This window comes from Eumetopias jubatus, unplaced genomic scaffold (genome assembly GCF_037043125.1).
Source record: "Eumetopias jubatus isolate StellerSeaLion01/CBP00866 unplaced genomic scaffold, mEumJub1_p1.0 scaffold_2, whole genome shotgun sequence".
NCBI lineage: Eukaryota > Metazoa > Chordata > Mammalia > Carnivora > Otariidae > Eumetopias > Eumetopias jubatus.
In genome coordinates, this window is record NW_028274808.1 from 95,787,278 (window position 1) to 95,803,277 (window position 16,000).

Below are 16,000 nucleotides of genomic sequence, written 5' to 3' on the forward strand. Positions count from 1 at the left end.
TAGTGAGTGCCCTAAACCTTCCCTCCTTTATGCACAAAGCACCCCTCACAGGACAACTTCCACCAGCAACCCCGGCCGTGCCTGAGGGCTTGACCCTGGAAACAGGCCCTGCTTGGCCCTTCCCGTGCGCCACTCAACCAAACGTCCTCCCCTGCTTCATCCTCTCCGAGCTGCCAGCAAGGAGTTTCCAGAAAAAGAAGTTCATGGGTACACTCTCACACCATGCTAAACCAGAGCCAGGATTTCCCCAAAAGCAGTGATTCTCAAACAAACACGTGGGAACCCTCAAACACAGAATGCTGGCCACTAACCCCTGTCCCAGTTTCTGGAGTCAGAGGTGGGGTCCAAAACTTGGCACTTCTGTTAAGTTTCCAGGTACTGTTGCTGCTGCTGACTGGGGCCCACACTCTGAGAACCACTGCCCTCAGGAATCCAAGAATGGCCTCAAGGGGTTTTCTTGAATCCCAAACACTGTTCGCACACTAGAGCTCAACATGCCTTTTGTTCAGGGACAACTGTAGCCTCCATCAGATTCTCAGTGGTGACCATTCCACTGAGTGGTGAGTAGGACAGTCTCCCACAAGCTGGCCCCCTTCGGATGAGCTAGCCACACGTGCAGAGGGGGCAGGTTTATAAGTTCTCACTTGCTGAACTGATGTTTACTGCATCTTGTAAAAGACAACATCTAGGGGAAAGGGATCCCACCAGAGTGAAGTGGCGGCCCCGGGAACTTGACATAGCCATGGACTACACATCAGCAATTGTGTCTTCTTAAAGATGGGGGTTCCCAAACCCTCCTAAAATGCACTCCTGCCACCTAACTTTCCCATCCAGAACTGTACCCAGGTGTGTAATGCCCCGAGGTGTGTATTTCCAAGAAAGAGCTATTAACGTCATCGTTCATCAGTTGTTCTCATTTCTAATGAAGGCTACTCATTTGTCAGTTTAGGATTGACCACAGCCTTGATTATAATCCCGTGTATTCACGGCTTCTGCATACCTGCTATGAACTACTACCGTGTTTATGAGCCGAACTCTAAATTGAAAAACAACGTAATTTATGATTTGTTCTGGTCACCCCTGCCCTGATATATTTATTGCCTATAATTACAAAGCACTGTGCAGCTCTCAGGGGCACAGCAAAGATTTCAATGTTTTTTAAGCCACCACCATTGTGGGCCTCATGGCAAATTCTGAAAAACTTTTTTTTTTCCATTAAAATAAGCCCATTTTAAACTGACACTAAATTCTCTAAAATCTCTTAGGCTTTTAATAAAATAAATGTAAGTAATGCCACACACACACAAAAATCCTGATTTATTCCCTGTTTCTCGTACATCAATAGTATCATTCTACTTAAAAACCAACAGTGATGACTCCAAAAAAATGTTTAGAATTTAATTATAAGTGCGTGTTAATCTGAGTAACTGAAGTACAGAAAAGAGTTAGTACACCACAAGCATTTTCTACACTTTTATTCTGTGGTGATCGTGAGACAAACACAGTCCAAACATTTAGACTTCTCGTCCTCCCTCCTGAGGACTATCTGACTCCATAGCTCATGCACCCCCACGTACAGCGGTCGTCAGGCTGGGAATAATGGCTTCTCACCAGGATTCCAGTTTATCCTTCTGAATCCCTTTCTCCTCTCTTAACAAAACTGCCACACATACATGTGGTTGAGGCGAGGTCTTCTTTACACTCACCACCAGGGGGGGTATGGCAGCACAGAGCCTCACAAACCCTCCTCCCACCTGCCTCCGCCTGGGCCTGAATCTGGAATCCATCGGAACCCGGTCAGGGAGGGGGTGTCACAACATGCTGGCCCTCAGGCACTCGGGTCTCCTACTAAAAGGATCTCGAATGATCACTTAATACTTCCGCTCCTATGCCATCTTTAGCAGGGCCACGCAGGTCTCTGTGAGAGCTGGATCTTTCGGCTTTAACATTCCTCCGATTTATCCCTACTCTTGGCCTACACTCTCATTTCCAATCATCTCCCAGGAAGGTGAATCACTCCCTGCTAATAAGTGAGGTGCTTGGGGGCGATGCATTAACGGTTTCAGGCCACTTGGGTGCCTTTCAGAGCAGGAAGCTTCAGGCCAGAGAGCTTGGGGCCCAGCTCCTGCGCACTAATGAATTTAATCGTAGCTGGCAGTCAGGGGAGTTGACGCAGAAGGTGCTCTAGGACGCATCCCCATTTAGCAACCTCAGTCAGAAACTACTACAGGGAACAGGAGGCCCTGGAGGGAAGACAGCCCGCTCCTAATTATTCCTGTAGCAGGAAGGGAGGTCCAGACTGGGACTCCAAAGGTAACGGAGAGCTGGGGAGGCACAAAGCAGCCAAGAGTTGAAGGAAGTGCCATCAGCCGAGGCTCCAGGCAGCCAACGGCCACTACGTCCACAAGCCAGTCGTGGGCTCACGTAGTGTACTGAGCATTACCCGGGGCCCCTCAGATGAGGCGGCCCGATGCGCCGGCTAGCCCGCCCCACCCCGGCACTGACACGCGTGGACAGGGACACACGAGCACACACGCACAGTATATATACTCTGCCTCAGTGATGGCTTAGCACCTCACTGCCAGGAGAACCTTCAGGAATAGATCTGCATGTGTACGTTAAGTTCACGCACACACATCGGCACCCGCTGCCTGCTCTCCCCCGGGGCGGCACCAGGAACGTCCCTGTGAATTAGCCAAGAAACGAAGGTGCGCCAGAGAGGCAGGGATGGGCTCTCCTTGATGAGCCCATCAGCAGCACCCAGTGTTACCCCAGGTTTGAACAAGAGATCTTCCTACTTCTGCCTGCCCCCACCATGAATCAAATCCACCTAACTCCGTCTGCAAACAAGTCCGAGCCAATCCCTGGGTCATTTTCCTGGGGCTCAGTTCCCTCTAGTACTGGAATGAAGGGGGAAGGGGACACACCCCATTTGATCTTACAGAAGAACAAGGATTAGTGGGAAAGTGTTTTAAAAATAAATCACAGAGAAGCTCCCCACTCTGTGGCAGTCTCACACATATGCACAATGAGCTGGCCAGCCCGTAAATATATTTAACCGACACCACCTCATGCTGCAGTGCGTACAAGGGTCTGGGAGTAAAGGAACTGGCTACCATTCCTTGCTCTGGGCAAGCAGCCGCCTCTTGGCAATCTTCTTTTCTAAGTCACTACAAGGTGTCAGTGTCAATCATTACCCTCTCCAGGTCCTGCCGCAGATGAGTGAACAGCTGCAGCCTCCTAAACAAGACATCCTGCTCCCGCTTCGCTAGATTGTCCTCTTCGTCCTTCTTTGGAGTGATCAAGGGCTTGTTGAAGTTGACCTTCCTCTTCAACTTCCAGTACTGGTACAGGAAATCCACCACTTCCTCGGGCAGCCGCAGGGCCCTGGCAACATCCAGCAGGTTGACAAAGGTGTAGAACTCATCTTCCAGCTGCTGCAGCTTCTGCTTGCGAACACTCACCCGGTGGGCCTCCTCCTGATTCTGCTCAAGGCTGGCAAATGGCTCCCGCGGATTCCGAGAGGAACACTCAGAAGCCCCATTCTCCTGCGTGGCCCCCTCCCCGAGGCTCTCCTCGGGTTTTCTATGTGAGCTGTGCTTCGGGCAGTAGGACTTGAACTTGACTTCATCGTTCTCCGCCAAGATGGTCTTCATCTCCAGGCCCCGGTCGAAAGCACAGGTCACATGGAAGGCTGTGCGGCAATTCTTCACAGAGCACTGGAAAGGACACAGAGAATGAGAGAAAAGACGGTTATGGAGGGACAGTGGCTGAAGGCCCTCCGTGCCAGGCACCCTCTTCACACACAGGCGCAGGAAGAGGGGCTTCTCAAGCACGTGCCAGGAGGGGGCGCTCTACTTGGGTTAACCCTGGCATGTCTAGTCCAGTCTTAAATGAGGTTAAGGCTTATTTAAGGGAACTCTTTCGATAAAAGGATTCATAAACCAAACCATCACTCTCTCAGAAAAGTAGCTGCATCCAAAACGCCTCTTAAAGCAGGCACAATAACAAAAGACACATGTAGACAAAGGTGGTCTGGCACACAGATTATACTACAAGGAGCATGTGCTCTATATGCAGAGTAAACTCTGAGGAATTGGTTTTCCTAGATTTGAACTCTAAATTTTTAAAGTGCTTATATAGGGGTGCCTGGGTGGCTCAGTTGGTTAAGCATCTGCTTTCAGATCAGACCATGATCCCAGGGTCCTGGGATCGAGCCCCGCATCAGGATCCCTGCTCAGCAGGGAGTCTGCTTCTCCCTCTGCCGCTCCCCCTACTCGTGCTCTCCTTCTCTCACTGACAAATAAAATCTTCAAAATAAAATTTTTTTAAGTGCTTATATAAAAAGCTTGAGAAAGAATCTCTTCAGGAAAAATAACTACTAGTCAGAGTTTCTCAAGGAACGTGAATCCTCACGCTTACTTCCAGCCAGGAAGAGCCCTACATGAGTGGGAAAATAAATGGTACATTTCTTCCAAGCAGCCGAGGGCTGCTCAAGTCTGAGAGTGAATAGAAAACTCCTGGAAGAGTAGGAAAGAACAGGAAAAAGGAGAATTCAGCACAGGAAGGGGGATGGAAAAAGGTCTCCTCACTGGTGAAGAAGCTCCACCGGATGCAGAAGGCTTCCAGGGCCAGGGGCGGCCCAGCATCATGCGGGACTAACTGCAGAGTGGCAGCACAACTGTGAAGGACCCGCTTCCTGTGGGCCAAAGGGAGGTCGTCCTAGAGACCAGGCACCACCCCGCTGTGCCTTCCTCCTCACTGAACACCTTCCCTCTCACTGCCTGATCAGGGCTACAATTAGAGCCTTGATGTAGGTGGCAAGCCAGAAGGCTAGCAGGAGAAAAGTCATTAACTTCTCCCCATCTGATCTTGCTGAGTAAATCCCTGGAAGGAGATTCCTTGCAGTGACGGAAGCCAGTCCCTTAAAAGCAACACTGTATTTGTGTGAGGCCAAGTGATCCCCGGGCACACCAGGACTGCAGAGAGGAGCAGAGCCCAGTGGCCCCAGGCCAGCTGAAAAGCTTAATTAAACTTATTCAACAGACCCTGAATCCCATAACCACAAATGGCAGAGGCTGGAGTTGGGGCTTTTTCCCCTATTCATTTCAGTATTTAAGAGGTGACTCACTGCCAGCCGTGATTTCTTCCATTTTTATAAAGTCTCTTTTACCCAGAAGTACAGAAAATCCAGCTCCTTTCACCAATCCCCCCATTACAAACACTTAAGGCACATGAAGTCACATAAATCTCTTAATTTTACCTATAAATAATCTCAAGTCCAAGAAATGTGTGAAATCAGCTTTAGTGGCAGGCAGAACACACACACACACACCTGGCCACTATCATTAAAAGACAAAGTGCTCCTCCCTTTTAGCACACGGCCAACTGGGAAGAAAAAGTAGGAACAGATGACTGAGACACTCTCTGGGTTTGGCTTAAACTACACCTAACCCAAACGCTCCAACCTTAAAGAGGAATGAACTGCAGCAGAATATTTATACAGGACTTTGTAAAAGCGCCAAACGGCCTTCCTTTGGGTTTTCCTATTCAGGTTGACTCAGCAAACAGATGTTACAGAAACATAAACCAGAGCCTTCACAGCTGCAGACATCTCAGAGAGGAATTCTTTAATAAAATCAATCTATTCTGTGAAGATACGAAAAATCACCAGCCTTACTTGGCCTCTTAGACTCCTTCAAATTAACATTCTGGGAAAAAGAGGTCAGTGGCAACCAAAAAAAAAAGTCATTTTACCGTTCTCTCTTCAAAAGAGAAACAAAAGCTCTCCTTCACCCACCACTCACAAACATCAGTTCAGGACCAGGATTGGTGTAGTCAGGAAAGGGCATAAATTCTACCCGCAGAACATCAGGTAACATGGAAGAAATAACCTCCATTTACCTCGGTCTCCCTCAGCTTGTGTCCTGCAAGTGTTCACATGGGTAGTTCTACGCAGAAACGCACTCCCAGGGCTCTAATGCTTGTTTTTAATTCTGAGGCTTTTAAAAAATTTTCTCTACCGTTCTTTCTCAAAAGCCAGACGGTTTTGCCATGTTTTAGTTTTAAACTGATTCTATTCACACGCAAAACCTTGCGCTATGTTCAAGATCTGTAGCCAAATCCCACCAGCTATCTCATGCCTCACCCTCTGAATATTTGTTACATTTTGGATTCTTGAACTCCAGTGGAGGTGATAATGAAGAAAAGTAGAAACACCAGGTTTACAAAATGTAAAATTTTAAAAACCTCCGGTCAGTGGGTAACTTTCCTGAAAGAAGTATTATTAGCCAAAACAGAAAATGATTTTGCCCAATGAGGTCATTTCCTTAAAACCTAAGCCTGGCAGTTCATATCCGTGCCAATTTGTTGTGTTTTCTGCACCGAGAGAAGCCACTCCAAAACAGGGCCTCTGCTCTTAGCATGTGTGGTGGAGACCAAGGACCAGCCTGTGGCCCTGACGTGGGACCTCCTGGGAAGAGCTGGACTCAACCTTTAGGGCCAATGTCCACCCCAAACGGCAACTGAAAACTTGGTGAATGAAACAGCATCGCAGTGAGGCCCAGAAATCAAGCTCTGGAGCACAGAGTTCTAGAAAACCTGCAAAACCAGCACGTCATTTACATTCCCTCCATAGTTCTACCTACCTAATGATTTTCTGTGTGTGTGTGTGTGTGTGTGTGTGTGTACATAAAAAACACAGGCCCGGTTTTCACACAGCAGCCCCCACCCCACCCCTGTCCCACACACGCGGTGCCATGACAAATCAGATATCCAACCTGCATGCAGAGAACAGCCTCTGCGAACAACACTTGGTGTGGCACCTCGTGGGTGTCCGTCTACCCAGTTGGTGCTCCAAGGACTCTAGTCTACCAGACACAAAGGTATCGGCACACCAAGCGGATTTAGAATGGTACACAGCTAAGGTCTCGCACACCCCACGAGCGCACCGAGCCCAGCAGTGTTGGGAGGCAGCCACAGGGGCGGCTCTGCCACCAGCCCTGAAAGTGCAGGTTGGAGGGTGACCGCTGCTCCAGGGTCGAGACTGGTTCGTCCCAGAAGGTGTTCACCTGTGGGAAGAGCTGCAGTGCCAGCTTGGCGCAGAAAGGCAGAAACCAGAGACAAACTGGAACTGCCTTACAGCTCAGGCGGCCTTCCGAGTTGCTCTGTGATTGTTACAGCTGGGGCTCTGGTTACATTGGATACAATCCACCGGCTAAACGTGTTTGCACTGGGCTCGAATCATTCCTCAGCAGCCTCAGAAGACCTGTGGGAACCTTGATCCTAGACCCATCCCCAAGTCCCCTTGACCGTTCAGAGCCCTTCCTCGTCCAGCCCGGAAACAGAGAAGGAAAATAACGCCATTATGACCAAGCGGATTACCTGTATGGAGGCCCCAAACTTCTCATTGCAGAGACTACACACCAGCGCCCACCGACTGCTGGGGATGTGAGACACCTTCGTGATGGGCTCCATCTTCTCGGGGCTGCCAATGCTCACCTAGAGGCCCAAGGAATAGTAAGACAGGGCGGCAGAGACCATCAGACAAGCAAGAGCTGAGCACAGACAGCAGCAACATATTTTCCTACAGACCTCCTGCCAGCCAGTGGCAAGGGGCATGCATGCACTCTCCTAGGGCAGGAAAACCCCTAGTTCCGAGCATCTGGACAAGTGCAGAGGCCAGCTCTGAGCCAGCAGCAGTAGAGAACCCAGAGCCCAGTCCCCATGTTCCATTGCCCTCCATTCATCAGGGGCGGAGGGTCCTGTTAATAAAAACACTCAGATAACCGGTAACAACCATTTCTCACCTGAGTGTTTGGACAGCAAAGATGGGTCTGTATCGGCACAATGCTGTCTACTAGACTGCTGGCCCACAATGAAGTGGTCAAGACCAAAAAGCCTTCTTAAATAAATTTAAATAGTTTGTGAACAATGAAGTAAATATATACTAATTTTAGTATCTCCCTCAGCGAAGAAAACCATCCTCTTCAGTCAGAAAACATTACTACAAAGTGGAAAATTCCCCAAAATAAATAAGGCATCCTGTCTGCATTCAGCCTGGATCACTGAACCGTATCCCTGTTAATACCAAACCATGAGATCCGGTGCTACCAAGACTCCAATCCAAATCATTCCCAGATAATTTTCCTCAGGAGGAAAAATGCACCAAAATCACAAACCAAAAAAAATGCTTGAAATTTGAATCACAAATGATAGTCTCATAGTGAGCCATGCAAATTAAATTAGTCAAGGTTTGGGACTTGAAATAAATTAGACCAGACCTGAAATTAGAAAGAAAATCACAAAAATGTGACCTAAAGCAGTGGTTCTTTAACCATCCTAGTGCTGCATGGACAGCTCACCAGGCCCAGGGACTTAGGGCTGATCCCTGGGGAAGGCCAGAGAGAGGCCATGGCTGTCAGCGCCGCAGGCCCACTCCCGGGAACGCACGTCAGCAGTGGGAGGGTTAGCTGGGACACAGTTCTGAAGCGAAGTTTGAACACAACCACCTGAGAGTCCAACTCACTGCTGCTCCCAGTTAACACTCCCATAAATTTATACACCATGTCAAGATGACAGTACGCCTGAGATACCGTTTAAGAGGGGGTAAAAAAGACAGCAATTAAAAGATGCCTTTTTACTCATCAGCTGCAATTCCCCGTATTTATGAGCGGCTCCCCACCCCCACACCCAGTTAAAAGCCCGTAGTACTCCTGAGCTAGGCTACTATTAAGAACCACACCTACCTCAGGGATCCACAGAGCACAGCTGACGTGGACCCATTTGGTGCCACTGCGGGTAGGCTTCATCGCTCCGCCTTTCTTGGGACACAGCAAACACTTTGGCTGAACCCCCAGGGCACACGTCCGGCATAGCCAACTGCCCTCGGGGACCTTGAGGATTCCGTAACAGGCCTGTGAAGCCACAGCATATCCCCCAAGGAAAACAGAGAAACAAGAAAGATTTATTTTTCCCCATGTATCTATCAATTTAAAATACACCTAGAAAGATTTTAAGAGAACAGAATAGAGGTTCTCCCACATCCACCCAGCTAGAAACACTCTCCCCTCAGCAAAAATGCCAGGCAGCCTCACAGTAGCAGCCAGGAGGTACCTGGGATCTTCGGGGATCAACACATACTTATTTCCCAGAAGGTGGTCCTGAAAACTCCTGGAGGACAAAAAGGTTTACAGAAAATCTGCTTTGCTCAATTGCTACAGGCACCTATCTACACCAAGTTTCTAAATAGTGGGCAGTAAATTCTCAAAACACTCCATGAGGCTAAGTGGGGGAAGCTTTTCCTTCTCTGATTTACTGATGTGGGTGGGATACAAAGGGAGGGAAAAACACACAAAGCAGTGGAGTCTCCGAAAGCTGTTCAACGAGATGACCTCTGAAAGAAGGATGAACTAAGGAGCTTCCGCAGTCCCATAGCTAAACAAAGTCCCCTCACTAGACCCCACCACTCTCCCAAGTGAACACAACAGGCACAGAAAAATGAGACCTTGTAGACAGAGAGACTTTGGTCTCTTCAGCCAATATTTAAAACAAAGCCTGCTTTGCACAAGATGGCAAAATTACACAAGACAACATAAAACTGTTGAAATCGAGGATTTTACCACTCAAGTCATTAAGATGGTTCAAAAAAAGAAAAGTGAAGAAACAAAACCAGGATGGTACCAGGAGCACATTCAGAACCTTTAAAAACACCAAACTGTTCAGAACTTTATCCTTAAATGAACCAGAAGTCAGGAAGTCGGGAGACACAGTAGCATAGCTCCAATCCAGACAGGAAAAACACAGCTACTCTGCAATCTGAATAGCCAGGACCCAGAAAGGAAACCACAAGCATGAAGAGAGGAGCAAAGTTAAGTAACACCAAGATTGGAGCTTAGGAGCCTTAGGTCGGTACCATGAGTGAGCCACTGTCAACACCGACTTCCCAGAAAAAAAAAACTTTTAATAGGGCTAAAAGACATAAGGTTTCAAACACTAAAAAGGTCTGCATCAGGCATTCTAGAGAAAGTCACATTTGAAGAGAGAACTTTTTTTTTTTACTGGAAAATCAAGTGTATGCTAAATTAAAAGATTAAATACAGTATGCCTTCAAGAGAAGCCTTCAAGAACCTCCCAACAGGAAGGTGAAATGTGAGGGCAAAGGGGCAATGTGGCATGGCAGAAGGCTGGGCACAGGGTTGGAGCTGGGGGTCCAGGGTCCCAAGTTCCAGTTCCAATGATGCTACTAAACCACAGGGGGCCCTAAACAGCCCAACCTGACGTCAGTGAGCCCATTTATAAAACAGGGGGTTCAACTAGTTTTCAAGGAGAACCCTTGTTCTCAAAATTCTCATGGAGAAAAACTAAGTAAAATGGCATAAAAAATACTGAAGCTTCATCCAGGAAAAGAAAACCAGCAACAAAACGGCAACACTGGTAGTCACAATGATCTTGACACAACAAAACCACTTCGAGAATTCTGTTATCCCAGGGAAACTTCCCAGATAATCTGAACATCTAGAGTCAAAAGGTGGCCTGTAACAAGACTAAAGCAAGAGACCGTGGCCTCATGTCTTCTTGTCAGGATGAGCTGACACAAGGCCACTGGTGGTGATGTGTTCAGGCAGAGGGGAAGCCCCAGAGGAAGACGTATTAGAAGGAATATGATCAGCAAGAACTTCACAGAACAAACTTGATTCTTCTTTCTGAGAGGTCACCCAAAGAACTATTCCACAGAAGTCTTTAAGTTTGTTTTAAATCTCAACAACAGATGGATGATAGCCTTTTAAATCATGAGCATATATACGAACAAGTGTCCCCCAGAAATCCAAATTACTTCATTATTGCATTAAGGAATACAGAAGAAAGAAGAGACGGAGACGGTCACAAGCTTTTAAAACTGACCAGTGCCCATCCTTACTGAAGTCAGAGGATTTACCTTTCTGTGGATGGTAGCAAGCAACCACCAAATGCCAGTGGGCATCACAAAGGACAGGAGATAACATTTCAGAAAAGGAACTTCCTTACTCTTCTTTAACATCAGTTTATATAACACATTAGCAAATGTTATGGGTTGAACTGAGTCCCAAATAGTTATGAAGTTATCCTAACCCCAGTCCCTCAGAATGTGGCCTTATTTGGAAACAGGGTCATAACAGGTAATAATCAGTTAAGATGGTGTCATACAGGAGAGTAAGGTGGGCCCCTAGATCCATTATGACGGGTGTCCTTAGGAGAAGGTAGCCATGTGTGAAGACAGACACAGGAGGACACCATGGGACAACAAAGGCAGAGACCAGAATTGTGCGGCTGCAAACCAAAGAACACAATAATTGTTAGCAAACCACCAGAAGCCAGACAAATGCAAGGAAGGATTCCCCTATAGGTTTCTGAGAGAACATGGCCCCGCCAATACACCTTGATTTCACACTTCTAGTCTTCAGAATTGCAAAATAATAAATGTCTGTTATCCACCCCGTTTGGGGGATTTTGTTATGGCAGCCTCACAAACTCATACAGCAAACTAACCACCTTTTAGAAACTGCCCTCCATGCCCCGCCCCAGTGTTCATCTCTAAACTCCGCTGTGAGAGCCAGGACAGAGGGGGCTCATATGTTCCTCTGAAGTAAACCTTACTTCTATGGATAGGAATAAAAACATTATTTGAGGCAAGAAGATTTCCACAGAGGATCCTATTCTTCCAGTTATGTAAGAAGTAGCAGGAAATACTTCAAACACGGTAAGAAACTATTAGGAACAAAAAGATGTCGTCCATTGAGCACACTTCTTCCACTCACTTAGGACAGCAGGAAAATAGACCCCATCCAGGGTAAAACCTCTGGCCTCCCTGGCATCAGGTGAGCTCACACCCCAGGCGGCTCCGTTCTTTCTGGGCCTTACTGCCCACATACCTGGTGCACACAGATGTTGCATTTGTCACAGAACACCATCTCATTGCCGTCCTCACCGTCAGGGGACTGACAGACATCACAGACAACATCTTCATCATATTCAATGCCCAGGCCTTCTTCAGTCTCTATAGCATGATTCATATTGTCATAGCATCGCTGTTCGAATTCCTCCAGGACCCTTTCCATGGTGTATTCATCTAATTCAGGCATTCCTAAAGGAAAAATGCCACAAAAACATTTTAATAAAACCATACTAATAAATATTACAGTAAGACATTATTAGTATATTTACAATGTATAAATCATCTTATAAATAAATCCATTCTGAGTGTCCCAAACATTTTCTACTGAATGCCTCTCACACTGTTCCAAGGAAGATCTTCAAATTAAAAGGCAGAAAAAATATTCCATGCAACAGTTTGTTACTTATGGTCAGGCACTGAGATGTAGTGCTGTAAGTAGAAAAACAAAAGATAAATCCTAAAAGGGTTTAAGGATATTAAATACATATATTGTTAAACTACCATTTCATTATATTATACATAACAACTAACATGTAAGTGACTTCAAAACCATGACCACATGGGGCGCCTGGGTGGCTCAATCAAGCATCTGCTTTTGGCTCAGGTCATGATCCCAGGACCCTGGGATAGAGCCCCCACGTCGGGCTCCCTGCTCAGTGTGGAGTCTGCTTCTCCCTCTCCCTCTCTCAAATAAATAAAATCTTTAAAAAGGGGGGGGCACCTGGGTGGCTCAGTCGTTAAGTGTCTGCCTTCGGCTTAGGTCATGATCCCAGTGTCCTGGGATCAAGCCCCGAGTCAGACGCCCCGCTCAGCGGATAGTCTGCTTCTTCCTTTCTCTCTCCCTCTGCTCGTGCTCTCTCTCTTAAATAAATAAAATCTTCTAAATAAATAAGTATTTTTTTAAAAACACCATGACCATATATTATGGTTTGGGTGTCTTCTGCAAAACATTCATTTCTCACTGCTGAAAATGTTGCTCTGAGAACAGATTTCACTGTGAGCACACAAATGTTTTTAACTGGTTTATCCCTCCTCACCCTCTGAATTTACAAAGTTGAGATGCATAGTTAATCAGACACATGAAAGACACATGAAACACAAGGAATGTCTGAAGCAAAGGAAACAGCTCATTGTGAATCAAATAAAATGCATTCTTATGCAAGAATGATCAAAAATAAATTTCAAGTGGTTATCGTGATTACAGTAGTGGTGAGATAAGACTTTTATTTTCTTCCACTTGTGGATATAGTCCAAATTTCCTACAATGAAAATACTCATGCAGAAAGAAAAAAACAGGTTATAAAAATATTCTAACAGAATGTGTAAATGGCAAGAAACAATAGAAAGGTCACTAGAGCCAACTTTTATGCTCTAGTGACTCTGATAAACATAAAACCATCAAATTAGCACTTTTTAAAAATTTGGAGAATACATCAGAGCTGACACCGTGGTTAAGCTCTAAGCACATATTCAAAAAAGCCACCTACCCATCTCTCACACTCTATTTACTGGTAAGATCCTCCACGGCCTGGCCAGGCACTTACATCTCAATTCTTCCTACCAGTTGTGAAACCAACACTGGCTTTGAAAATACAATCATATGCCTTATAAGTAACTTCTCCCATTACAAAGACCAATAAAAACTAAAACATCTTAAAAAGCATATGTTCAATTTATGTTAGACAACCGCGTATCTGTCTTGCCAAAGTATTCCACACTACCTTTCAATCTGGTGAGTTAGCCCAGTACTCATTACTTAAACCACCCACAAAGCCCTCAGCGTCTTTGGCTGTACCCTCTGCCGTAAGACAAGACACCTAGCCAGTCAAGTGCATGATACGGGTCCTTACACAGCTGCTACAAAGCAGAACTTTATAATCTTTGAAGCTAGAACTGAACGGTATTCAGTTCCAAGACAGCTCTGAAAACTTAGGAAGAGATTGTATAAAACAACCTCCTGGCTTGCTAACATCCTGACCACTAACACCTTTTAAAAGCAGGGACCAGAAGGAAGGCACTGTACTTTGTCAAGATACGTGAGTGATCAAACAAGGAGAAAGCAACAACCTTCCCGGCTCAGTCGGCACTGCTGCTCCCATTCAACGGGCCGGGAGCAGCGAGGCAGCCCAACAGGCATCTGCTGTCTGCAGGGCCCTGGGCGAGGCTCAGGGACCGATCCACAGCAAAAGCAGTCTTTGTCCCTCAGGGCTCTGAGATCTCCCACCAAGCATCCTGCAGATGCTCCCTGGGTGCCAAACCGCCAACAGACCTCTCTGCCACCTCTCCCCAACCCAGGACCCACAGCACTAATTCTAATGAGTCCTCAGAGTCTCTCACACCGAGCCCAGACTTGATCTCCGTGCGCCTGCTCATCACAGCCCTCCGAGCAGCACGTAGCGGTTAGAGACAGCAATGAAACCTACGTGCCATCCTGGTCTTGACAATGGGAGGCGCAAGTAAAATGAGGTACAGAAGCTCTGAGCGGTGGATACACACAAAAAGAAGAACTCATAGAAAACAGACCACAATGGGCAAAACGCTCAGCCAAGCGGGGGTTTCACAGAAAGAAAGCAGGACAGAGGTAAACAGGTAAAAGGTAAAAGCACTCCGGGTTTGGAGCAGGACTTGAGGAGAACCACCGAGGTAAAATACAAGAGGGGTATTAGAAAATGGACAGCTTGGCTTGCAGGGAGTTTACTGTGAGAAACAACAGGCCACAAGAAGAAAGGATCTGAATGGCATTGCTGGAAAACACCACCAGGGCAGGACACTGTGGACCAGACCCTCCTGCCATCTTGGGGAAGTCACTTCATTTCTCTGGGCTTCAGTTCCCTTGAGGTAAGTAAGGGAGGAGGGTAGGATCAGGCAGAGGTGGGGAACCCTGCCTCCCATGCCCATGGAAAGTATCCTTCTTCAATCCCACCACTCTCTCTAGAAGCCTCTCACAGACTCAGTCCCTCTGAACACAGGTGCCATAGCCAGACCCGCTAATCCCAAACAAGACCCTAGGATGCTGAGACTGAAGCGAGGATGGCGCTGGCTTCACCGGGCGACACTGAGGAGCTTCTACTACACACCCATATGCCGGAAAGTCTTCTCTATTTGTCATTCGTTAATAAAACAATATAACCCATGGTCTCTCACCCATCTCCTTAAATTCCTCATTGGTCAGTTCCAGCCATGCAGCGTCCATGTCGTTGAGGTCGTAACGACACACAGTGTCGGCCAGCGTCCGGATATCAACATAGCCCAACTCTGGTGGCTCGGAGCCCGGCGACACAATGTATTTCTTGGGCCTGATGAACATGAGGGATTTCTCTTCAGACACGACCCTAGTTAACAAGGAAAACAAAGCAGCCAGGTTACCCTTCCTGCCACATGAAAGCAAGTCTGTCACAAGGCCCAAAACTTGCTTCCACTTCCATCGCCCTAAACCCCAGGTTATCACCAAATAGACAGGCTTAAAACCCTAACGTCACTGCTAAAAAAACTAAGTGGGATTCATTAAAGCCCCCACAAGGGAAACACATACGAGTGAAAACACTGAGACGTCCTCAAAACCCGCTTTTTCCCATCGGCTTCCCAGGATGCTGCATGGCCTGCCCTGATCTAGGACAGCAGCTGCCCCGACCCACTGGCAGCCCCGAAACACTGGCCCCCTCAGTTTCAAGGGTTCGCGACTAAATCACTTTCTACTGATCAGGCATGCACACCCTGCTGAAGGCCTAGCACTGGGCTCTCAAACAACACGCAGCAGAGAGCCACAAAGGCAGAACCTGCAGAGCAGGGCACTGGGGAACCAAGGGGACAAACCCACCACCTCTAATCGTAAAAACCAAACGAGGCCTTGTCCGTTCCTAAGCAGACTAAGAATCCGAGAGGCCTAGCCAAGTAGGGGACTCTCCCAACACACACTTAGGATCCCAGGAGAGGAGCACAAGCTCCTGCTTCTCCTTACACTGCCACCTTCTCCCCAAACCTGTTAACACCTGGAGTGCCTTCTACCGCACCCCACTCGAAAGAAATGTCAGCACACAACATCGAATCCCTCCCAACTTGGAAGGAAGG

At 47.2% G+C, this 16,000-nt stretch overlaps 1 protein-coding gene across 6 annotated transcripts in view; it reads right to left on the reverse strand.

The window, feature by feature from the left end:
- Positions 1–16,000, reverse strand: part of JADE1 (jade family PHD finger 1) — a 58,719-nt gene that overhangs the window by 9,152 nt on the left and 33,567 nt on the right. For all 6 annotated transcript variants that reach the window (XM_028102323.2, XM_028102320.2, XM_028102321.2 and 3 more), the window contains exons 5-9: positions 15,077–15,264; positions 11,910–12,121; positions 8,748–8,915; positions 7,384–7,500; positions 3,198–3,719 (exon numbers count right to left, since the gene is read on the reverse strand). In XM_028102323.2, coding sequence (XP_027958124.1) covers positions 3,198–3,719; positions 7,384–7,500; positions 8,748–8,915; positions 11,910–12,121; positions 15,077–15,264 — 1,207 coding nt within the window. The remainder of the gene's footprint in view (positions 1–3,197; positions 3,720–7,383; positions 7,501–8,747; positions 8,916–11,909; positions 12,122–15,076; positions 15,265–16,000) is intronic.